This window comes from Gastrolobium bilobum, unplaced genomic scaffold, assembly GCF_033153095.1.
Source record: "Gastrolobium bilobum isolate Gb01-03AN ecotype WA unplaced genomic scaffold, APGP_CSIRO_Gbil_v1 utg7102, whole genome shotgun sequence".
In the NCBI taxonomy this organism is placed as follows: domain Eukaryota; kingdom Viridiplantae; phylum Streptophyta; class Magnoliopsida; order Fabales; family Fabaceae; genus Gastrolobium; species Gastrolobium bilobum.
In genome coordinates, this window is record NW_026898776.1 from 156,036 (window position 1) to 182,853 (window position 26,818).

The following is a 26,818-nucleotide window of genomic DNA, read 5'->3' on the forward strand; positions in this document are numbered from 1 at the left end:
CGATATTATGTGTATTAATTCTATCTATTTTTTTTAATATCATTATATCACAATCTAAAGAAGACAAAAAAGAGATAAATAATAAGGGTAAGTTGAGATTATGATCTAACATATTAATAAGTAAAATATATACATGAAAAAATATATGCATAATATCATATCCCATTAACTTATTCGGTAATTTAAAAGAGAATTAATTTTGTATCAAAATTATGGTTTAATTGATCAACCCTAGCTAAAAATACTACTTTATTACTTTTACAATAAAGAAAAAATTATTTTTAAGTCTATTCATAAAAATATTTTTATAACAATAACCTTTATTTAAGTAATAAAGAATTTGTTTCCTTTAACCTAAAATATAAAATTTAATGTTATTATATTGCTCTTTAACAGAATCTGTATATATTTATATCAATGACATCTTTATTTTTTACCAACTTATTTAAGGGTAAGCATCCGTTTATAAATTTTTTTTACAAATTACATTAAATCTGATCAGTCATATACTCTTGATTGAATGATGACTGGTCAGACATAGTATAGTTTGTAAGAATTTGTAAATATAACATTCCTCCATATTTAAACATTGGTTTTTTTTAATTATCAAAATCAGGTTTATGATAAAAAAAATTCCACGCACAAATCACTACCTATAAACTTACTTCTTGAGAAAGGCAAGTTTAAAAAACTAAGTTGCAAAATCTAGTAATCCAAACGTATTTAATTAGAATAAATCAGGTGACATGTCAAAGGATTACAGCCTAACCCTATGAGACTGGATATGTTTGTCAAATAATTTTTTTTTCCAAAACATATCAAGCTAAAAGGGATAAACTTTAAGCTATCTAAGAAAAATTTTCAAACCCAATTGTCTGTGCTATTTAAGTATATTATTATTATTATTATTATTAATTTTGTACAATAATGTTTTGCAATCGTATATTTATTGTTTAATTTGATGAATTAAACTATTGATCAACATAAAAGTTTGAGTTCGTTAACATGTTTAACAGTAAATTTGACAGTTTCTGACTACCAAAAAAAAAATGACAGATTTTATAGTTGGTCTGAAGATTTAAATAGACTTTCACATTAGACTAAATTATAAAAATGGTCTGATCGTACCCTTGAAAAAAAAACCTAAATTAGATAAATAAGTTAGGTTTAAATTTTATAGTTGAAAAACAACTAATGCATATTAATACGGGAGTTATTAATCTCATGTTATTTGAGATAATTATCTCATGTGTGTGAGATAGATATCTGTAATCCACACTTAAAAAAAAAAAAAAAACTAGCACAAAATTCGAAAAATATATAAAATGATATAGTAAATTACCACCTTTGATATGCCTTGTATGTTTCAAAGATTTATTCCTAGATTTAAGAGCTGGAACAGAAAGTTTTTTGGTGACATCAATCTGAAAAAAGATAGAATCTTGAAAATAATTAGTTCTATTCAGGATTAGTTGTTTACTAGGAACTCTCTTCATCTTAAAAACCTTGAAGCTGATTTACAAAGGCAGTTGCAACGGGTGACAAAGGAATTTCAGCCATCTAGGGGTATCCGTTAAGGTGACCCTATGTCTCCTTATTTATTTGTTCTGGGTATGGAGAAATTATCTCATATTATTGAGATTGCTGTTAGAGGTAATATTTGGAAGCCAATGAGAGCTGGTAAAGGGGTCCTCCTATATCAAATCTGATGTTTGCTGATGATCTCATGTTGTTTGCTGAAGCTAGTGAGGATCAAATTCAAATTTTGATGAGATGTTTGCATTTATTTGAAGAGGCATCTGGTCAGAAAATCAATGTGCAGAAGAGCTGTATTTATTTCTCCAAGAATATTGATGATGGGCTGGCTTCTAAAATTGCTGATCTGAGTGGTTTTAAAAGAGTTAGGAACATGGGTAGATATCTTGGAGCTTGGATGAAACATGGGCGGGTAACAAAGAAACACTATGAAGAAATTATTGGAAGAGTCAATCATAGGCTATCAGGGTGGCAAGCCAACTGTCTGTCCCAAGCTGGCCGAATTACTTTAACAAAGTCAGTTTTGGCATCCATTCCTTCTTTCCAAATGCAGTGTGGGAGATTTCCTGAGGGTATTTGTGCCGAGTTGGAGAAAATCCAAAGAAAATTCATTTGGGGAGATACGGAGGGGCGTAGGAATATGCATCTAATTAACTGGGAGATGCTGACTAAACCAAAGTATGAAGGGGGTCTGGGTCTCAGGAAAATGGATGTTGTAAATGATGCTTTTATGGAAAAAGATTGCTTGGAGTATTTTTCTGATCCCCAAGCATTATGGGTTAAAGTGTTACTGGCTAAATATTCTTCTAACAGGTCAGGCATGGAGATTTTTTCGTGCAGGATTGATGATTCTGTTTTTTGGAAGCATATATGTCATATGTGGAGGAAGATGGAAGCCCATTCCTTTTGGGAGTTAGTTGATGGTTCTGCTGTGAAGTTTTGGAAAGACAGGTGGACTAGTCGGTCTGAAAGGCTCCTGGATGTGTCTCTTGTTCCAATCCCTTGGGATGAGGTTTCTAAATCAGTGGCTGATTACTTGGATGACTCGGGTAATTAGAATGTCCAAGATCTAGCAAATTGGCTTCCTGCCAAGGATATTCAAATTATCCGTAGCATCCTTCCTCCCCATCCTCAGGATGGTTGTGATCAATTTAGATGGAATGTGTCTGGCCATGGACAGGTTTCGGTTAAGGCCATCTATAATTTGTTAGCTAGTCATGCAAGTGGGGTGTCATTGTATTCTGATATCTGGAAGTCCATTTGGGATTGGATGGGTCCCCATAAAATTCAAGTCTTCATGTGGAAGGTGGCTCATGGTAGATTGCTAACGAATTTGAGATTGAATCATCTTCATACGAGGGAGGCTCTTTGTTGTATGTGTCGTGTGGAGGATGAGTCAGCCATTCATGCTCTAAGAGACTGTTTATGTGTTAGTGGTCTACGGATCCAGTTGGGTGCTAACAGGTATTGTCCGAATTTCTTTAGTTTGGATATAAATTCTTGGCTGTTATCCAATCTTCAAGTTACTTTGGTAGATGTTAGTGGTGTTCCTTGGAATATCATTTTTGTAGTTACCATTTGGCTAGTTTGGAGGTGGAGAAATGATAAGTATCGTGGTAAGCAGTGCCTTCCTTATGCCTATAATAAGCAATTGGTTGATTCCCGAACGATGGAAATCTGGAATGTGTCCAGAAAAAATAAGTATATTATTTCTTGCTCTAGAAAGGAGGAGATCCCCATCGCCTGGAAGTTTCCGGACGAAGGATGGGTGAAGTTAAATACTGATGGAGCTGCCAATGGTAACCCAGGATCGGCTGCGTGTGGAGGAATTTTTAGAGTTAGTACTGGTCTTTGGCTTTCTGGTTTTTCCTATAGAATCGGCCATTGTACTGCTATTATGGCAGAATTATAGGGTATCTTAAAAGGAGTACAACTGGCTTGGGATAATGGTTGGAGGAAATTAGTAATTGAAAGTGACTCTTCAACAGCGGTCACGTGGCTTACTACTAGGAGTAAGTCAGCCTGTGAGTCTCATATTGTTACTCGTATACGGGCTTGGATGAATAAAGAGTGGTATGTGGTAATCAAGCACACGTATAGAGAAGGAAACTGCTGTGCGGATTGGTTGTCTAATTTTCCTTTATTAAATCTGGATGTAGAGGATTTTAGTATTTTTCCATCTCTCCCCTTTGGGATTTGTTTTTTGTATTTAGCTGATTTCGGTGAAACTCGGTGTATTTGGCCTAATTAGTTTTGTTCCTGTTGGGGTTTTTTTCCCCTTCAGGTTACAAAATAAAAAATAAAAAAATATTTTCCTAAAATAAAATCTGATTTAATATGATCGATTTTACTTTAAATAAAATTTGTATGTCACTTTCGCATTTTTTAAGAAAATGATAGGATTTAATTCTTTTGGTTTGCGTGATAATGGTACCGTTGACTGTGTTTTGGCGTCAAGTGCTAGCAAGTCTCGTAATTGCCTTAACTGCATTCAAGAACAATCATGTATTTTATCAACCATCTTCACTTATTATAAATGTTTTAAACGTTCTGTGTCTCAAGATCGAGATATAACTGTCATATATTTTAGGAAAACATTTTCTCATGTTACATGAGAATTCAACTCTCATGTTAGTGACCTTTCGATTTGCGTGCAATTTTTTTTTTTTTTTCTTTTTTTAATAAATATGGGACCCACCACTAGTTGAGTCACAACATGAGAATATGAGAATTGAATTCTCATGTAACATGAGAAAATCAAACCCCTATATTTTAATATAAAAGTGTTTGTACTTTTAGATGATACAATTTTTGTCATTTCACTCTCCAAAGGAGGTGAGACTCATACCTTTATATTTTTTTGTCCACTCTCTCTTCCTTTATCTATCTCTTCCTCTCACTTAAAATGACGCATACAACTTTACATCATTTAAAATGATACACATTTTTTCCATACTTTAATTTAGAAAACCCAATTTTTTAATATAAAATTAGGAAAAAAATATTGTACTTTTAAAAGATACAGAATCATATCATTTTAATCAAAATTACTGTATTTTATCGTGAGAAAAATAATTACACAATAAAAATTATAGTGGGAAAGAATGAGAGGTTATTGATACTTTTTTAATTTAAATATTAAGTAAAACACATTAGTTTTAACTAAAATAACAAAATTCTATGTTATTTAAAAAGACAAATATTTTTTTCATAAAATTACAGGAAAATTTAATTATAAATTTATTTTAATGACATGTATAACTTAAATAGTATTAAATTAGGCTACTAATAGTTTGTTGTTTTAATTGTTTCGTATTTTATTTCTTAAAATATATAATGAAATATTATATAAATAAAAAAGTTTGAAAACTTTAGTTCTGTATAAATTCTTCTCTAATATTATAAATTAGTAGGATAAGAGCTTCAACGAAAATTTTAGAGAATGGATAGTGGGATATATCTCCATGGGCTGGATGGCATCAAAATAAAATTTACATTGAAACAATGAAATGGAGCTGCAGCCTGTAAGTTTAGGCACATCAAGCGCCTTCTTTTTGAACACAGGCCCAAATAAATGAAAGTGATAAGGGTAGTTGGGAATGTAGTTAAGAGCTCCCTTGTAATAGGTTAATTATTTGCAGTTTGGGAAGGTAGATCAACTATATAGAGGGGGAGTGATTCTTCCGTACACTGAGAGAAAGACCTTTTACTTTCTTTTATTTTTCTCTCTTCAGGGTAAATATCATCAATTAAATGTGTGTAGGTCTTCCTATATATGTGCGTTTGTCATGGATTATGTGTACGGAGAAAGTGTGCGACTTGAGCGTTTGTGAGAGTAATGTACAACGGGCGTATAGAGGAAAGAATTTGTCACGTTGCAGGACAATTTTAAAATTTGTTGTTTTATATATAGAAAGAGTCATACAACCATTTTTGTTTTTTTCTTTAAGAAAAAAATGATGGGTCCATGTCAGTTTGTGTCTATAATATTAAGAAAAAATTTTCCTGCAATATAATATCTTTAAATCCCCGGACGTATATTGGTTTTTCATATAGGTGATATGTGATTTTAGCACTTATTATCAAAATGTATATATATTTTATATTAAATTGATAAATTATTTGTAAAAAAAATTAAATCAATGAATAGTTACATATTTTATTTTACATGGCTCTAAAGCCTATAAAAAGGGATAAATTTGGGGTTCTGAAAATCATATCAGATTACTGGAAATTGAATCTCCATGATTGATGTATGCAATATTTATTATTAAAATAACTCTGTTTGCATGTCATAATTTTTTATTTTATAACTACTACGTATGATTGTATAAATTTAATTAAAACGATTCTCGTTAGTTGAACTATTGACCCATTATACCTATTGAGTTGAAGGATTTGAATTTAATAATAACATTGGATAAACTCCCACATGCAAAACACTCCAAGCCAGTTGAAAACTTATATATTCACATGCAACTTATATATTCACATGCTCTTGACTCGAGTGTGAGATTTTTTTATTTTTTTGGAACATCAAATTGTTAAAAAAGAAGAAGCATAGATGAAACAGTTCATTCAAAACATAATCCAACCAGAACCCATATGCATCTATTAATTAATTTCTGCATCCTGTAGATAGAGTCAAAGCGCCCATCTCCATTGAAGATTCCTAAGGTTTAACTATTCTTTCAATCGTTATAATATAAGTTGTGACGCACTTGAACTCTTGAAGAGACGATTTTTGAAATTTCAACGCAAATAACTAATTTCTTTTGAAATTTCTTCTCACTCAGAAATCTGTTTTATCTTTTCAACGTTGTATTTGAATTAGTTTATTTCAATCTAAAATAATTTATCGATCTTAATTTTATAGGAAAAATGTTTTTGCCTTTACTGTAACTTATTTAAACAAACTCTCGATTAGAGACAGAACTTGCTATTATAGTGAAGGTGATCAACTTTGTCCTTCTTGCCACAACTTTACACTCATCCACACCCATCGTGAGTGCAGTTTTGCTATAAATATTTGGGATAGATGGTTTGGTGGAAACATTTCCATTATTTTCTTCTCCTCGGATGGTCAAACTTGGTTCAAATTCAATCTCCATCTTCTCTTGTTGGCCTTCTTGGAAAGAAGTTTTTTTTATGCGACACATGTTAGTTTCTTTGGAAATGGAGAAACTCTACTATCCATGATGGAAATTTTTCTATACCCGAAGATCTTAATCACCACATTCTCCTTTATCTGGCTTATATGAAGAAGTGCAATCGAGCTGCTCCCTTCTTTGTTAAATGTGATCTGCCTAACTCTTTTTGCTTTTCAGGGCAGATTACCCACCAAATTAATGTCAGGCTGTTTGTTGATGGAGCTTTTAGTTCTACTAGCAACAAAGGGGCTTGTGGTGGTTTTATTTATTCGTCTTATGGAGGTTGGATAGGTGACTTTGCCTTAAATATTGGCCCTTGCATAGTCTTAGGAGCGGAACTGTGGGGGTTACTTGAAGGTTTAATTCTTGATAATAATCTGAATTGCTCCGATATATGGATTGGCTGTGATTCAAAGTATGCTTTACTGTGTTTAGAGACTCAACCAGCTCACTGGGTTACTCTTCACTGCTGAATCGAATCAGAAGTGGTGCTCAAGTGCTTGGTTGCAGTCATCCGGAATTCATTCTTAGAGATCTTAATGCTTGTGCAGATAGTTTAGTCAAATTAGGTTTTTCTCCTCCTGTAAGTATTTTTTCTTTTTTGAATGTAACTAGATCTAAAATGATAATGGAACATGTTGTTTCTGACATGCAACATCACACATAGTAGTTTTTTCTTTTTATGGGTCGTGCCCTCCACTGTTATAAAAAAAATGAGTGAGTTATGACAAAGAAATTTTTTCTACGTTGAGCATAAACATTAAACCCTAATTTTATTATAAAATTTCAAAAATAATATCTTTTATAAGTAATTAAAATCAAAAACACCCTCCGACCTAAAAGGACAAGATCAATGTCGATGACTCACGTCAAATTCGTATAAAAAAATAGAACCCCCTTCTACGCCTACACAATCATCTTCATTAGCTTATTCTTCCTTTGCATGGAAAAATGCTTCTTATAAAAATTGTGTTACCTTGTTATCAAAAAAAAAAAAAAAATTGTGTTACCTTACAAAGTATATATGTGACAAAATTTTTAAAGATATAATGTTGTGTCATTTTAGATCCTAACCGTTGACTTTCGTCAATCAACGATTATAATTTATTAGGTCAAACTTATTATTAATTAATTTGACCCAATAAATTTGATCAAACAAATTGTAACCATTGATTGACGGAAATCAACGATTATGATCTAAAATAACACAATGTCATATCCTTTACAAGGACAATGATAAAAAATAACACAACGTCATATCCTTTACAAGGACAAACGTTTTTTCCATACATCATTTGAAAGGACAAATATTTTTTCCATAAAAATTGTGTTACCTTACAAAGTATATATGTGATAAAATTATATATATATATATATGGGCTTATCATTTCTCAAGCTGCCGGAGATAAAGTTATCTCCGGCTATTAAATCATAATCGTACGAAGTTAAATCAACGGTAATAAAGGAAGAGAGAGAAAAAAAGAATCATAACCATTCAAAAGTGAATCAATTAATATAAGGAAATAAATAAACAAAACGACGTAGTTTTTGGATGGCCGGAGATAAACTTATCTCAAGTTGCCGGAGAAATATTTTTCCTTATATATATATATATATATATATATATATATATATATATATATATATATATATGGGGCAGGATATTCTTACACTTGTGTAAGAGTTAGAAGTCTTACACTCAATCTTGATCATTAATCCACTTGTATCCAATGGCTCACATTAATAAAAAATTTGAGCCGTTAGATATAAGTGAGATCAACGGATAAGAATGAGAGTGTAATTTACACTAGTGTAAAATGATCCTGACCCTATATATATATATATATATATATATATATATATATATATATATATATATATTGAGAGTGTAACTTACATTTCTGCAACTGCTGTAGGTGCAGCAATCAAATAGTTGTCATATATATGTGAAAGCATTAAACGCGGGGAATCATAACCATATAAAAGATGAAAGCATTAAATATGAGGAATCATAATCATGCACTTGTCGTTGCTGTACGTAAAGCGATTGCAGAAATAATTTTATCTATATATATATATATTTATATAAAAGTAGATGTGTTCCTCTTATATATATTAGTAACATTTAATTTGTAATTAATTTTATAGATAGTTACTTTTATTATATTCTCAAACTTAATTTGTGAGATTAATCTCTATTTGAATAACTGCAATTTTCTCATGATTTCTTACTAACCCTTAACAATAGTTATTGTTAAGCTGTTATAATGTATAAAATCAAATTAATGTTGTAAATTATTAATTTATGGATGATTTGAATTTTAAACTTTCTAACCGTTAACATTAATGATACAATTATTCCCTATTTATGATTTATAATCACCACATTAACGGAGAATCTTATAGTAATGAGTAGGGGTGAAAGTGGGCTGGACTGGGTCAAGTTTTACCCCGAAAAGCCTAAACCTACGCCAAAAATTTTTAATTTGGCCTGGTCTAAGCCTAGTACGAGTCTAATTGTTAGCCTGACTTGACCCGTTTATAAAAAAAAACAAATGGCCTGGTCTAGCCCGTTAGCCTGTTATTTTTTAACTTCCAAACAGAATCATGAATCAATTTTACAAAATACTAAAATTCTATTGCTAAACCAAAAATCATAATTTCAATGTCAAAACAGAATCATGAATCACTACAAAACTTATACAATCTGCATTTAAGTCACTTTCAAAATCAAAATGCTCAAACTAAATAACATATATTTCATCAGATCCAACAATTAAATCCATACTATGTAAATTATAATAACTACATAAATCCAACAAACACATCATGATGCTTGTAGTAAGTATAATCTCTCCCAAAAACTTTTTAATTAATATATTAATATACACAATCTAACATGCTGAGATGTTGATTCCTCCTACATAAGAAATAGTTGAATTATTTACCCGGGTACATAGGGGTGTACCCGGGTAAATCTCCACCAGAAACCCCAAAACCCCTCCTAGATCTCTGCAGCAGCCAACAGACATACAATTTACAAAATTGGTTTCTCCTCCTTATCTTCATCTTATGTTAATTTCTTTATCCCATCTTCCCACGGTATTGTCACCTACCATTTGCTATGGTTTTTTCAAATCTTGGGTTGGTTGAAAGTTCTAAACTTTTTTTTGATTTCTTTGCAAGTTTGGTTTTGAATGAATGCTTCTGAGAAAAGGGTACCTTTCAACTTTACTGCTCTTGTACTTGTTCCTCATACAATTTTTTCCTAATCTAGTTTGTTGCAGTTTTTGAACAGGTATCGCTTCTTGTCATTGGATGTGTGAATTTCTGAACCTATTCGACAGAGGCCATGCATTATTCTGCCTCCTCCTGCTTCATTTTGCATCCAAGGCCTGGTGTCAGTTTCCGAGTTCTGTTAGAATTCCTGGTGATGACTGTTAATGTAAGTAAACTTACAAGTGCTATAGGAGTTGCTATGTAGCAGTCTCTTGAGTTCAATGAGATTTCATTTTAGTCTCTTGAGTTTTATTTCATTTTGGGGTTTTTGACAGAGATTTACCCGGGTACACCCCTCCCTACCCGGGTAAATAATTCAAACATTTTCCCAGATTGAAGAACTCTACCCGGGTACACCCCTCCCTACCCGGGTAGACAAAAAATTTCAAAAAATACCCGGGTAGGGAGGGGTGTACCCGGGTAGGCTTGGTGGTCAACGGTCAAACAGGAGCAGATCGGTGTTATGTTTGTTGGGGAGGTTAAATTTTTGAAATAGTTTATAATGAGGGTCAATTTGGTAATTAATTATTAATAAAAGGTTATAAGGGTCAAAAAGCCATATCCTACCCCTTAAATAAATATCATTAGTAAAAATAAGCACATATTAATTTAAATATTTGGAAGGATGTTAGTAGAATCGCAGTGAAAGGTACCTGATTACATTGCAAGAGTTAAGATTCGATATTGAGTGAAAAAAAAATAAAAAAAATCATCCTTTTGGTAAAATATAGCTTAGAATCGAAGGACAGACAGGGCTGGTTTTCAAACTACTACTAGTTTTAGAAGATAAATTGAATCGGTCAAAGAATCAAACTGAGTACCTGGACTGGAACTCGTATAGGATCAAATAAACTGTCTTTGTTTTTCAATTACAAAAATAAATATTGAATTAGTGAATTGCTGATAAGGGATGATTATGATTACCCTGGTTCAGGAACACTGTAGGACCACGTGGTGCTTAAATATTTGCTGACCAAAACATTTTGTCAATCACGAGTCACGACATCACTTTTTAAATTTCAAAAAATCTACAGTTCTCCCACCCAATGCCAACGCAACACGTGCCCATACGCGTATACTATGTGCTGTGCACTAGGCAAACGTGAAGGCCTAATTGCCTTAAAAATAATCGCCAACTCTATCCCATTCTCTCACCCCTCAAATTATTCATCACCAACACACAGTATACACTATATAGAAATAGCAAAAGCGAGAGAATATGCAAGTCAATGAAAGAATGAAGAATCGTTCTCAGCTACGATGGTTCGTGGGGGTGATGGTTATTGTGGGCATCATCGGAGCATCACTTTTCATAGCGAGTGTGGTTCAAACCCCTGATAACTCTTCCTTCTTATGCTCTCTCACAAGCCCCAAAACCATGATAAAAAATGGTTACAGTCCCACATCGATGCAGCTTCGTGCAATACTCCACTATGCAACCTCGCACATTGTTCCTCAACAATCATTCTCCGAGATTAGCATCACCTTCAACGTCCTCAAATCCCTTAACCGACCCTTCAACTTCCTCGTATTCGGTCTCGGACACGATTCTCTTATGTGGGCCAGCTTTAATCCACGTGGCACCACGCTATTCCTCGAGGAGGACCCCAAGTGGGTCCAGACCGTCCTCAAGGACGCGCCGGAGCTCCGAGCAACCACCGTGCGCTACCGCACCCAGCTCCGCGAAGCCGATGAGCTCCTCTCCTCGTACCGCTCCGAGCCGGCGTGTTCGCCGTCGAGCGCTGCCCTGCGCGGCAACGAGCGGTGTAAGTTAGCGCTCCACAACCTCCCCGACGAGGTGTATGAGACAGAGTGGGACCTGATTATGATCGATGCGCCTAGAGGGTATTTTCCGGAGGCTCCCGGTCGCATGGCGGCGATATTTTCCATGGCGGTGATGGCGAGGAACAGAAAGGGTTCCGGCGTGACGCACGTGTTCTTGCACGATGTGGATCGGAAGGTGGAGAAGGTTTATGCGGAGGAGTTCCTTTGTAGGAAGAACATGGTGAAGGGCGTTGGTAGGCTTTGGCACTTCGAGATTCCTCCGTCAAATGTTAACGACACTCGTTACGATGGTCGTTTCTGTTAGGGGGTGTTTTAGGGTTTCAGATTTTTCAACTTCACTCGCAGGCACTGCGTTATGTTTTTCTCCTTTATGTCTTGTTTACCGAAAGAGACACTTTACAGTTTTACTATTTTTGTTTTTTATTTTATTTTAAATTTTACTTTTGCCTTTTTTTTCGTGTATGAATAGAAAGAGAGGGGCAAATGAATTGTCGGTGCATTGAGGTTACAGTTGGACGGTAATGATGAAATCCCATTGCACTATTCTTTGCCGACACGAACCGGTTGCGTGTTATCTTATCTTTTTCGTCATTTATTTTTAGGAAAAATATTTCTTTTATACGACGTAAAATTGTATTATTTTAAATAAAAAAATATAAATTAATATTTTTCATTTAATTTTTTAATTTTTTTCATAAATTTTATTATTTGTATTTTTCTCATATTTAAAATAACAAATATCATACCATCCTTATTTTTATGAGAAATTATTTTTTAATGTTGGTGAAGATTGTTTTCTTATATTCTGAAGTATCAAAATTCATGTTATTTTATTTTTAATTTTTTTTTTTTAACAAGTGATGAGATCTATCATTTGTTGTGTCTATAGCATAAGAGATGTTATCTCGTGTGACATGATAAAAGAGAAACTCTATTTTTATTTGTAGGCTGCGAACAGGTTTGCCTTTTCTGTCTCGCTTATTTTATTTTTCTCACCGTTTTTGTCTAAATTTTTTTTTGCTGCTTTAACTTTCTTGACTTTAATTTGAATTGGAAACCATATTATTTATTGTTTACGTTAAACATTATTCTCTATTGTGATTTAATGTTTTTTCAACTTATTTTTTAGAATTTGCTTTTTTTAATCCATTATTGTTAAAGTTAATGAAAAGGTTAATGTTTTCAATTCAAATAAAAGTTAAAGATGTTATGAGACTTGTTATCAAAAAAGAAAAAGAAAAAGATGTTATGAGACTTAATTAAAAGAAGTTGAAAGAGTCATTTGGAAAAAAATAAAAATAAAGGGAACAAAGTGTATTTGTAGCAAGTGAAATATTTCATTCTTTTATTTTGTAAAAATTCTCTGAATTGATAAACCAAAATGGTAATAAAATTGTGGTAAAAAAATCAGAAAATCATTTACAAAAAACCGTAAATTCATTAGAACATATTGAAAACAAATTCATTAAAATTAACCTAAACAAAAAAAATTAAAATGAATTATCAGTCCAATAATATATGTCTAAATTAAAGAAAGAAAATTAAATTTGGTTCTACATATAATAGAAAAGTTTTAAAATAAATATGGATAGTATAAACAGATTAAAAAAATATTATTTTAATAGTAGATGAATTTACAATTCAGGTTTGTATTTGTTTATATTTTAATAAAAAATCAAATTTAAATTTTTTTATTTTTAAATTTTGTTTTTGCAGGCATTTTTTTAAAAATTTATTGAATTAACTCGATCTTCAAATATTTCATCCGACGTACGCTAGCTCTTTGACCAAATAGGGATTTTCACCTCTTTAATTTTTCTATTTGTTATTCACTTCCAATATTTATCAAAGGGGGTCCTTTAGTGCCGCGACCCCTAGTGAGGCACTCACACTATTGTGTGAAGTGGCACAATTCCCTTACTATAAACAGTTTTATTATCGTAAAATTTTGAAAGACTATAATTTTTTACTTGGATATCTAAATCAGATTTTTTATTTCACATAATTTTTTGAGATTTATGCAATGACATTTCATTTGGCATATTTTATCTCTCACAAGCATAGTTCAAATTTGTAACAATGATATCACAACCACAAACATATTTTAGAATTGTACTTTAAGTATTTTGATGACTTTGATGAGTATATATATATACACACACATTAGCTTCCTCGATTTCCAAACAATTTTGTTGAGATTTCAATTAATTGAATTTTTGTCTGTTAAAGTTGCAGCAACACGTGCGAGACAATAGTTAATTTCAAAATTTAGTTTTGTAAAGAAAATAAAATGAAGAAAATGTAGGAGAAAAAATGGAGAATCCTAGCAATAGCAATAGGGAAAGAAGGAACAAAGCAGGAATAGACGATAACATGCTGGCTATGCTTGATGCCTCTGAAGTTATCGTCTATCCCTATGTTAGGATAATAACATATGATGTTTGCCAAATTTTGGTGGGAAGAGGTAGAATTGCAGGCTTGCAGCAGCACCTATGCAAGACAATAGTTAAGAGTTGTCCAACATGTTATCATTTATCCTTACTATGTGGGTTCTCCATTTTTGCTCGCACATTTTTTCATAATATTTTTCTTGTGATTGTGATACCATTGTTATAAATTCGAATTATGTTTGTGAGAGATAAAATATGTCAAGGGTTTCTACCATCTCAAAAAATTATTTGAAATAAAAAATATTCTAATTTTGATTCCCAAGTTAAAAATTATGACCTTTCGAAATTTAACATTAACGAAATTATTTAAGATAACAAAATTATGTCACTTGACACACTCGTATGAGTTCTCTAAACGGTCGCGACACTCACTTAAAAAAAATATGAATGTACAAATACCAAAAATCAAATATCAAATAAGAAAATTAAAGGGGTATAAAAAAAACCCCTTTGGTTAAAGAGCCGACATACACTTGTTCCTTTGTGCGATTTGCCTCTTACAGCGTGGTACGGTTCGTGATTAATGCGCGTGGCAACGACTAATACCTCGTGAATATTTAATTAAAAGCACGCTATATGTTGTTTTCGCGAGTGGCTCGTTGGTTTGGTATATTTCTTACCATCCACGTGTTCTCGTTGGTTTGGTATATGAATGGGCATGTTAAAGAGGTCTTTCCCTTAATTAAAAATAATAATAATAATACAAATTCAAAGTATAGCCATCCAAAGCTGATAATTGCAGAGATTAGTATTTGTTTTTAATTTATAAGACCACAATTTTCTCAAAGAATCTTACAAAATATTGAGAAAACTCCTCCTGGAACCATTTTTTTAGTCACATTTATATTTTAAAATGAAAATTTTACAAAGTTATTTTATAATAAATATAACATTTATATAATAACCATATTTTTTTAAGAAAATTATAAGAGTAACTAAGATCAACCATTTTGTTTTAAAGGATATATGAAAAATTAAATACTTATTGGGTAACAAATTTGTCATCTTAAACAATTTTATACCATTTTAAGCGAAATTACTGTATTATGGTGATTTTTTACATTTTTTTTCCTTCATCATACTTTCTCTTTCTCTCTTCTCCTATTTTGGTGGAGGAAAAAAGAATTTAAAAAATTATCAAATATACACCAAAATATAATAATTTCATTTAAAATATTACAAAATTTGATCCTTTAAAATAACCAATATTTTGTTATCAAAAAAATAAAATAAAATAACCAATATTTTTTCCATTCTTAATAGTGGGAAAAGCTTCTCATGTTGCAGAAGAACTATTCCCACTTCCTACATACACATATTTTAAGTGGGGATTATAGTGGATCCAAAAAATTTTATTTATATCTATATATTTATTGTTGAGCTGCCCTCCAATTTTTTTTTAAAAGAAAGTTTTAAATTTTTTTTTGAGAAAAGAGTTGCAATATATGGCTTTTCATTCACAGTTTGTGAATGAATAAAACGGAAAAAAGTATAGGTTTTGTATTCATTCATCCACAAAAAGTTGCAATGTGTCCACCTCTTATTCATTCGCACAAAGCAATGAAAACAAAGTTGTCATGTGACCACCTATTATTGATTCACATAAAGTTGAACAATTTTATTCATTCTCTCCCCTACTCTTTTTCCTGTTTTATTCACTCACAGACCACCCAAAGTTTTAAATGCAATTTTTCTGTAATGACAAATAAAATAAAAAAAACTTACACTTGAGGTCAGTGGCAACTGAGTAGGTCCGTCGCTGGGCCCAATCACTATATTTTAAAAATAATAATAATAATAAATGGGGGGATTTTTTTGAGTCTATTGGAAGGATAATAACTTCTCATGCCTTCTTAATATCACTTACTGCTCAAATATCAAATGATACCCAAAAGCGCATAGAAAAGTGGCTAAACAAAAAGTTAGGATTTCATAAAAGAGTAACCCTCTGGTTCTCAATTCTAATTATCAAAATAAAAAAATATTCAACTCCTAGAGGTCATAAGCACCCTTTTATAGACTAATTATAAATTGATTCAAAATTCTGAATTTAAAATTCTAAAAATAATAAAACTTTCTAAAATAAATATAACAGTAATTAACATTTAAAAATAAATAAAAAATTACAAATAAAAAATTCAAAATACATCCCAAATCTTTAATCTCAAATTACGCCAAATATGTTGCTTTTCTTTTCTTCCCAAACGAATCACAATCACATCTGTCGCTTTTTTGGGACTTGGATTCGATTGTAATTTGTTATATTTCAAATCATTGTCTCTTTCAACAATTGGGCCATACTTATTAGGCCACAATTCTAATTGACTACGAGTTTCTTGAATCAATGGGTCATCTATAAGTGCATCATTCTCCCTTGCTTGGAAAAAATTCGTCCTCGAATCTTGTTTATCTCCACTGATCTCAATTTCTTTAGACAAAAATTCAAACGATAAATCTTCCTCTATTAGATCTTCATAATCTGATTCACCATTAGATTTATTATAGACTGGATTATCGTAATAAACTGAATCTTCATCATAAGATGGATAATCATCATAAATGAGATAATTATCAACAATCGGATAATCATCATAAATTGGATTATCATCATAGATCGGATCATCATCACAAACTGGATTATGATCATAGACATCAAAGTCAGGAATGCTGATTTGCGTCTCAATATCTTGAAAAGTGGACTGATTTCCAGGTCGTACTTCCCAATTCCGTCCCTGGTTTAGAATCCCCAAGGGATTGACGTCCTCTTCTTCATCATCAGATGCATCATCTAATTTCATTCCTTCTTCGGATTGAATGTCCAACTTTGTCCACGCAAGTCGCCGCTCCAAATATTGGATTTCCATGCTCTGCACCTCCACAAGAGTTTGCTTCAAAATTTGAATTTTCATGCATACCCGCACTGGTCGTCGCTCCAAATCTTGAATTACCTTTCTCTGTGCGTGCACACATAGTCGCTCCAAAACTTGGATTTTTTTATCCAACGCTTGCTCAGGTTGTCGCTTCAAATCCTGGATCCGCCTTCCGAGCTCTTCATTTTCTATATCTCACGGGTCAATCTGACGCAGTTGTCTATATTCTTCAGGAACGAATCCACGTTCCCTACCCTCATGACTCCGCCGTCGTCGACCTCCACGATTCTGTTCAGCCATTGGTTGAAGGCAACCTAGTGCTCTGATACCAAATGATGCCGAAAGCGCATAGAAAATTGGCTAAACAGAAAGTTAGGATTTCATAAGAGAGTAACCCTCCGTTTCTCAATTTCTATTAATAAAATAACAAAATTCAACTCCCTAAAATAAGGGTCATAAGCACCTTTTTATATACTAATTACAACTTGATTCAAAATTCAAAATCTAAAATTCTAAAAATAATATAATAGTAATTAACATCTAAAAATAAATCAAAAGTTACAAATAAATAATTCAAAATACATCCCAAATCTTTAATCTCAAATCACGCCAAATATGTTGCTTTCCTTTTCTTCTCAAACAAATCACAATCGCATCTGTTGCTTTACTGTGATTTGGATTTAATTGTATTTTGTTATATTTCAAATCATTGTTTTTTTCAATAGTTGGGTCATGCTTATTGGGTCATAATTATAGTTGACTACGAACTTCTTGAATCAATGGTTGAGCCATGTACAATGTGACAACTGTAAGTGCATAGACTAAGAAGATTTCATATTACAAAACAGCTCGAATCAATAGTGAGAACGAAAAAAATGATATTTTAATATAACTTTTTTTTGGTAAGCAGTATAACAGTTTTATTATTGTGCTGGATATTATTAAAAGAGTTTGATTATAAAAACAGTTATTTAAAAAGTAATGTCTGTTTATATTAAAAAATAAAAAGTAAATTTTAATGTAGTAATAAATGATTTGATGATAATGATGTGTAAAATAAGGAGGTAGGGGGTGTATTGGATTAGGATTTTGAAAGACTTTTTTGAGATAAAAAATTCTATAGATTTTAAAATACCATTTAGAATGGGACGGACTTTAAAGAGTTTTTTAAAAGATAATTTTTACAATCAAGATTTCATAAGATTTGATTTTGAAAGATTTTAATAGAATTTTTAAGATTTGAAAGGACAATATGGATTTATAAGATTTTAAAAAATATATGAATTTTTAACAAACATTCAAAATTATAAGATTCAATTAAAAAATAACAAAGAAATGCAATGATATTAATAAAAAAATTAAAACCTAATATAATTTTCTCAATCAATAAAACATAATATAATTTTTAACAAACATTCAAAATTACTTAGCAATAACTTTCCACATATCTAAAATTATACTAGTCCTCCATGTATTAGCATTTTTTTGTTCATGCTTTTGGGTTTGACCAATAAGTTAAAAATTATCTTCTTCATTTGATATCAGAGCTATGCATATATTATTATAAGATCCAATATTTATTTACTTATTAAAATAATTCTAAATTTACATATAGAACCTAAAGTTCATTATAAAATGTTGTTTGGAATATTTTGCAATTGATCTTGAAAACCTTGGGGTTTTTGTTCAACGTGATGATAGTTTTCTAACAATATATCATATACATGTTTTCATTAAGTATTCTAAGAAAATTTCAAATCTGAATTTATGAATTTTATTACATGAAAGTTTAGAAAATCTCTTAAATTATTTTCAACCGATACATTAAAACCAGAATTTTTGAGTATTCATTAAATTGTTTTGAGGCTTTTGAAAAACAAGTTTTTAGTTATCTATTGATACAAAAATTGTGTGAAATCATTTTGTATAGTGAAGAAATTTCGTTCTTGAATGTATTGTTACGAAATATAAGGTTTATATTATGAAAGTTTCAATCTTTCTTTAAATTGATCTTGTTTCAATGATGTAAAATAAAAATTGGTTTGAGGGATTTATGTTATTTTTAATACAAAAATCATACATTTTTATGCCAAGAAAAATCGCGACCCATAACTTGAAAAATCATTTTTTAAACTTTCAAAAGCTCTCAAAAATATGTTGTTTTTGAGATAGATTATATTAGAATCTTGTTGGTTTGTTTTTTCTGTGTTTTGTGATGAAAATCGCTCAAAAATATGCAAATTTTGAGCTTTGACAAAGCTCCCTTGGCGGAACTTGATTTTGAGCAGATCAACCCATCAAAGGAAGAAGAAAACACTGCAATAGAGAAATCTCAAGAAATCATAGGGTTTAGGGTGAGATTGTGAGAGATGCATCTTATTTATATTTCTCACTAAAAAGTCTCACAATATCCACAACAATAGAAAATTCATTAAAATCATCAGATTTTTGAATACCACAATATTGTTTTTCCTTTGTTTAAAATACTGATTGAATGAATACCAACGGATTTGGATGAACTCTAAAATATATTTTAAAATCATAATCGAATACCACATGACTTTTTTTCAGTCCTTTAAAATCCTAATCGAATACTAATGAATTTTTTTGTCCGAAAATAATCCATTAAAATACTTCGAAATCCCAATCCAATACACCCCTAAGTTAAAAAAAGAGAGAAAGAAATTCCACTAATGAACAATGGGTGAAATTGAACTCCTAATTTGTGATAGAAAAGAATGATACATAACAAAAGCTTTGGCAAAATTTCGATTAACTTGTTTTTTTTACAAAGAAGCATGACTAATAATAATATCGACATACATATTGCCCTTAGAAAGCATACTGCAATATTATACAAGTAAAAGCAGTTGAGTTACTGACTTTAATTAATTTCTATCCAAAAATATCTTTTCAATCAATAACTTTATTTATAACATTTTGATCTAATACTTTTAAAATACAAAATAAATTCAAACATATTCACTATCAATCCATGAAATAATCTGTTATATACTTTCGAATTTCAACTGTCAATAACTAATTTTTAAGCAGTTAATAATCAGCTTTAGAAAATTCCAGGTGATTGAAATGTATATCAATGGAATGTTGGGTAAGTAGAGAATTAGAACTAGAAACAAAGAAAAAAAGCCCAATCACACTTGAGCTGAGTCCAAATCCATCATCATTGCACTAGTTTTCCTTTTTCCAACATTAAAAAGAAGACTATTACATTTGCAATACCAATAAAAAAATTAAGATGGAACAAAAATTACGCAGTTTAGATGGTGTCCAGCCGGAGATTGCGGTGTAGTTTGTCTCAACAAAAAAAATTGTTTTCCAAGGAAGTGAGAGAAAAGAAAAGGGAAGGTAGCACAAAAAAAAGTTGGTTCAAATGATACATATTTAATTCTGTTGAAACAAGGTCTTAAATTCAAGTCTTTCTGAATACAAAAAATTTACCTTTAAAGAATTAGTGCTCGTTTGGATGAGTTTTTTCTCTCCTTAAAAGCTGTTTTTTTAAAGAAAAAAAGCACTTCTCGAAATAAGTATGTTTGGATATCTGCTTTTTAAAAAAACAGAAATCATAAAAAAAAAGTCAAAAACCTATTTTTTCGGAAGTTAAAAATTTTAGCTTATCAAAAAAGCAGAAGTCAAAAGCGAAATATTTTTTTCAAAAATCAAATAATTTTTTAAAAATATAAACAGCTGTAACTTTTATAAAAAGTACTTTTAAAATAAGAAAATTATAAAAAAAAAAACTTTTTTGATAAGTCAATACAAACAGGCTCTTTGTCCCATCATGATATAAAAATTTCCCACTTAAACATAATTGCTTCTCATAGAAAATACTTGTAATTTACCCGCACAAAAAAAGAGAAAGAGAGAAAGTTTAGGTAGCAACGAAATTTTGTTGGTAGAAGATTTAAGGAAAGTCAGATAAAAAGCAATTGTGGCATAAGAGGAAGGTATTATGATTTAGAGTTAAAAGTTGAAACAACTCCCTCCCGATTTTCTTCCCCATCTATTTCATCTTTATTGCCGTAAAGGGTTTTTTTTTTTTTTTTTTTATAATGTGTGAGAAAAAGGAAAAATAATGATATATTACCTAAAAAACTTAGCGAACATCAACTTATTTATTTATTTTTGTAACTATCTGTTAGGATAAGATCACCTTTGATCTTATTCTTCAACTAATGAAGACCAAGTCTTTAGGAAGAGTTTGTTAATATCTTGTATCTGTATAGTTTGGTTAAGATAGTTTGTTTGTTCTCCATATAGTATTGTTACGATAGTATTAGTATTGTTACGATAGTTTGTTATCGTTTGTTTCAGTTTGCTGTCATTTGTATATATAATTGGCTATCTGCCACAAAGCAATACAACACTTATCATTCAATCCTTTCATACTTTTCTATATGGTATCAGTTTAACAGTAACGATCCAATTTCCCATGGCTGATTCAGATTCTTCCGCTGCCAATGACAATACCAATGCAAAACTCACATCAGAAGCAGCCATCGAACCTACCCTTAAACCTTCTGATCCTCGTTCCCCATTTTTCATGCCCACATCTGATAGCCCTGGCTTATTCCTTACAAATGTGGTGTTGAAAGGAGAATCTAACTATGATGTCTGGGCCAAAGCATTTAAAAATGCTCTCCTTTCCAAAAATAAGGTTGGCTTCATCGACAGTTCTATCACCAAACCTGCCAATGATGCGTTTGATGAAACCCACGCTTGGACTCTTTGCAATTCCATGATCAACAGTTGGATACACAACACTATTGATCCTCTACTCAAGCCATATATTCATTATTTCCCCACAGCCAAGGCCCTTTGGGATGATCTACGGGAACGCTACTCCATTCAAAATGCTCCCAAAATTTATCAACTGAAAGCAAACCTTTTCCAGTTGCGACAACAGGGCATTTCGGTCAGTCAATATTATACCAAACTACGGGGAGCTTGGGATGAACTTGATGCTGCACGCGCACTACCTGATTGCCCTTATGGTGCTCATTGTCCTGTTACTCAACATATCACAAAAGAAATGGCTGATGATCGGGTCTATCAATTCCTCCTAGGCCTGGACAACGCTATGTTTGGCACAATCCGCACACAACTGCTGAACCAACCAAATCTACCATCTCTGAACAAAGCGTATTCCACGTTAGTTCAAGAAGAGACTCAATTCCATATGGCTCAGACTCATGAAACCCGAACTGATGTGCTCAGCTATGCTACAAGAGATATTCAAAAACTCCCTTCCTCCAATGCTGATCCTGTTCGATGCAGCCACTGTGGTAAGCTATACCATGATGTCTATAATGACCCTAACTGGTAAATCTTAGTTAGAGATTTAATTTAAGGATTTAAATGCCATAATTAGATTCAGTGAGCGATTTCGAGTATTTTGACTGTAATCATGACTATGTTATGAACAGTGCGTTCTGCCGGAGAATTTACAGTTTTGTGAATTAACCGGTAGAGCTTAAAATGAGCAAAATAATTTTAGGAACATAATTTGAAAATTCTGATGACAAATATGAGTTCAGAACGAAAAATTGTATAGTCTGGCACTTTCCGTGAAAATCTCGTGAATAGTGTTTCTACCGGGTATTTTGTACTGCTGTTTAAGCAACCGGTAGAGTCCAGAAATAAATAATTGATGAAATAAGAATAAGAAAGTCCAATATATGCCAAGCAAGTCAATATAGGCCCAAGAAAATGATAAGTTTATAAGTGTTAAGTTTTAAAAGTAAATAAAGTACAATTAGTGATTCACAGTGCATTTCGTCAAAAACGGTGCAGAAACCATACTGTGAATTATGAATATTGTTTTGTAATAGATAAAAATTAATGTAAATGATTTTAGAAAAATAAAAATATGTTCGTAGTTTTAAGTTAGTTCTGGGTCAATTTAAGTTAAAATACGCGATAAAAAAACATCCGATGAAAATGGCCACATGTGCCTATATAGCCTTGTCACTTAAATGAAACACTATTCATTTCAGATTTTCTTCTTCTCTCTCTTGCATGGCCGAGCTGCACATGGAGGGGAAGGGGCTAGGGTTTCAAATTTTCCTTCTTTGATTTCTTCATCATCCATCCACCAAATCCAATGACCCACCACATGAAATTGATTGGAAACCACTCAATGAATCCATTCCACCTATCCATTTGAGCTATAGTTGAGTGTGTGAAGAGTTATTCCTCCTCTCATTTTCGAGTTACTATTCATTGGAGGAGAAAAAGTGAGTTTTTGGATGGAGCTTGGCTTGGAGATTGCTCTCTAGGCTTTGTACAAGTGTTTAGAGGTAATAAACCTCTATTTCCATGATATTATTTTGATGATTTAAGTTATGAAATTGATGAGCATATTTTATTGGGAAATAATTGATGTTAGAATGTGAAATTTATGATGGATTATTGTTGTTTAGGAAGTTATAGTGTTGAGTAAGCATCCACATGTGATATAAAAATTTAAAAGTCCTATTGCATCTTCCTCCTAGGTTTCGGCCATCATGGAGTGAGTAGGAGTTATTGTGGAAAAAATTATATATGTATTGTGAAGGTATAGTGTGTTGGAAATGAGTGAAAATGGATGAGTTAGTAAGAATGCCTAAGTAAAAAGGACTTGGTGTCTAAACTCAAAATAGGAATTTAGTGGAAGCATTCCTAGGTGTTTGCAAGTTGTAATGAAGTAACGAAAATGTATTGTAAAAGAGAAGGATCTTTGGAAATTCCCCTTATAGGATTCGACCTATAGGGTATTTAGGGATATATCTTGTACATTTTATTTTAAATAAAATGTGTTGTAATAAATTGTATAAAAGTGATGAGTTTTGAAGAAAAGTAGCATGATTTATGTTGAAAATTCCTAAGGGAATGGTTGATTAAATTAAAGAACACCAACGGTTATAAAGAGGTCTAGACTTGTGTATTGGCATAGGATTGGCAAAAATGCAAAGAAAGGAAAATAAGCGATAAAATGTATGCTTATGAAATAATTATGGTATTGCATCATTTTATTGATGCATTGTAAATTATTCTCTAGGTGTGCCTAGGGATTGAGAAGGATCGGAAATCTCTTGAAGTGATAAAAGTAACTTGTTCCACAAGTAAGCGTATTGGTAAAGCTTCAAGAGGTAAGCTCTATGTTTAAGGAGTCTTTTCCTGCTTGAGTGCTCCACCATGGTTAGTGAACTATGGTTGGACTGTATGACTGTGATTTAGATGCTTTGTATAGATGCATTCATATAGAGTTATTTGATAACATGATATGTTTTGCTCTGATATGACTTCTGTAATATGATTTCTGTAACAATCTCTGGCCATTGATTGTATAGTACCCGGATGTCCGCTTTGGGGTCCTCCCTCGGGACTGATGGTGTACGCCTCTGATATGTCTGGTTCCGCTTTGGGGTCCTCCCTCGGGAACACGTGCGTTGATTTCCGCTTGGGGTCCTCCCTTGGGAATGACGGCGCACATCTCTGATATGATATGGATATATGCTCTGTTCTGTTATGATATCTGTTATATGTTGTATTTGTATACTCTGTATCTGACTTTCATGCAGGAGTGAGCCAGGGGTATGGAGAATTCTCTATAAACCTGGAGCTTACTGAGATTTGTAATCTCACCCCTCTTTGGGGACATATTTTCAGGTGCCCAGATTCCCAGTGAGTCCTCACTAGGCAGGGACACGACACGTGGCTGAGGCAGTTGACAGACCGGATTTTGAGTGGCTGTAGGCTACTACCTTTTTGGAGTGTTTGATGTATTTTAGTATTTTCGCATTTGATGGATCATGATATTGATCCTTTATTTTGTATATGGCATGTATATGTTTTGTACACGTCTGTCGCTTTGATGCATGTACATTTGGGTATTCAGGCACGTTATGTGATGAGGTAGTATTCAGATATGTTTACCTGTTGGATTGCATGCTGTTAGATATAGTGGCACTGAGCCAAGTTATGCATGCGCCCATGGATGGGCATTTGAGTATATTTGTATAAACTGTTTATCAGGAAATGCTTCTGTGTGGGATTGGAAAATCCCCAGTTGTCCGATTTATAGAGGAAACTCTGCCCGATTTTCGTTTACGACGAATGAGAATTTAAAAAGAAAAAGAAAAAAAGTTAGCTCGTATTTTCAGAAGTTAAGTCTTCCGCTGTTTTCTGTTTTATCATATGTATGTTAATTGAACCGGCTCGAGACGGGGATGTTACAATGTCTCTAAATGTTACCAACTTCATGGCAAACCACCCTATGGTCGGGGTAGAGGACGTGGCAAACCCTATGACAAAAGGAACTACACAATTAGTTCTCCTGCACCACAAACCGCAGCTGCCATACCTACGTTTTCCAACCCGAATTTCGTTCCAAATATGACTCCTGAGATTCTTCAGCAGATTGCCAACATGGTTGTCTCTCCCTCTACACCCTCTGCTAATACTACAACACTTTCTGGTAAGCACATTCCAAATTGCACCTGGTTAGTGGATAGTGGTGCTTCTCAACACATGACTGGGAATCTTCAATTAATCTCAAATGTTGAATCCATTCCACCTACTTCCATAGGCTTACCAGATGGTGATCAACTCGTATCAGTTCAACGAGGAATTTTTCAGTTGACATCCAATATTATTCTTTAGGATGTGTTATATGTTCCACAATTAAAATGCAATCTTATCTCAGTTGCTCAATTACTTGCTGATACAAATTGCATTATTTCTTTTACTCACACTGGATGTGAATTGCAGGACCCCACAACGAGGATCAAGATTGGACTGGGTAGATTGCAGGCTGGTGTTTATGTGCATGACTCCTTAAATAAAAGATCCTCCCTTACTGCATGTACTGCTCAAAAACAACAGACTGCAGATATTTGGCATCGTCGCTTGGGTCATCCGTCGTTTCAGTCCTTGCATTTTCTCCCTTTTGTTACAATGAATAATCATAAGGAAATTTCTTCTTCAGTATGCGATATTTGCCTTAGAGCACAACAAACTCGCACTGTATTTCCTGTTAGCATTAATAAAACTACTTCATGTTTTGATCTTATTCATTGTGACATATGGGGTCCATATCAAACTGCTTCTTTAACTGGTGCAAGATATTTTTTAACTATTGTGGATGATTTTAGCCGAAATGTCTGGGTTTATTTAATGAAGACTAAAACTGAAACGTTCCAATACTTATCTCAGTTTCTCTTGATGGTTCGTACTCAGTTCAATGCCAATGTCAAAATAATACGATCCGACAATGGTTCAGAGTTCTGTGCTACTAATCTTCGTAAGGTTTACTCAGACATGAGGATTATACACCAAACATCATGTGTGGACACACCACAACAAAATGGACGAGTCGAACGGAAACACAGACACATTTTGAATGTAGCACGGGCACTACGCTTTCAAGCTCATCTTCCCATTGAATTTTGGGGAGAATGTGTTCTCACTGCTGTTCATCTAATCAACAGGACCCCGACACCTCTTCTTCAAGGACAGACTCCATTTGAACGCCTTTTTAATCGTACACCAAACTACGATCACATTCGTGTCTTCGGATGCCTTTGTTATGCTCATCCACGTCCCAAATCGTCAGACAAGTTTGCTGCAAGGTCAGTCCGATGCCTGTTTCTGGGATACCCTTTTGGCAAGAAAGGATGGAGGCTTTATAACCTTGATACACAGACCATATTTGTCTCTAAAGATGTGGTATTTGAAGAAACCATCT

The 26,818-nt window shown here is 32.6% G+C and overlaps 1 protein-coding gene across 1 annotated transcript; it reads left to right on the forward strand.

The window, feature by feature from the left end:
- The first annotated feature begins 11,072 nt into the window (after positions 1 to 11,072).
- Positions 11,073 to 12,371, forward strand: LOC133284038 (arabinogalactan O-methyltransferase 1-like). Its single transcript, XM_061480991.1, has one exon. The coding sequence runs from the start codon at positions 11,185 to 11,187 to the stop codon at positions 12,052 to 12,054; it is 870 nt and encodes a 289-aa protein (XP_061336975.1). The 5' UTR covers positions 11,073 to 11,184; the 3' UTR covers positions 12,055 to 12,371.
- The last annotated feature ends 14,447 nt before the right edge of the window (positions 12,372 to 26,818 follow it).

Coding starts and splice junctions, on each gene's coding strand:
- LOC133284038 (XM_061480991.1), top strand. CDS start 11,185: ATGCAAGTCAATGAAAGAATGAAGAATCGTTCTCAGCTACGATGGTTC.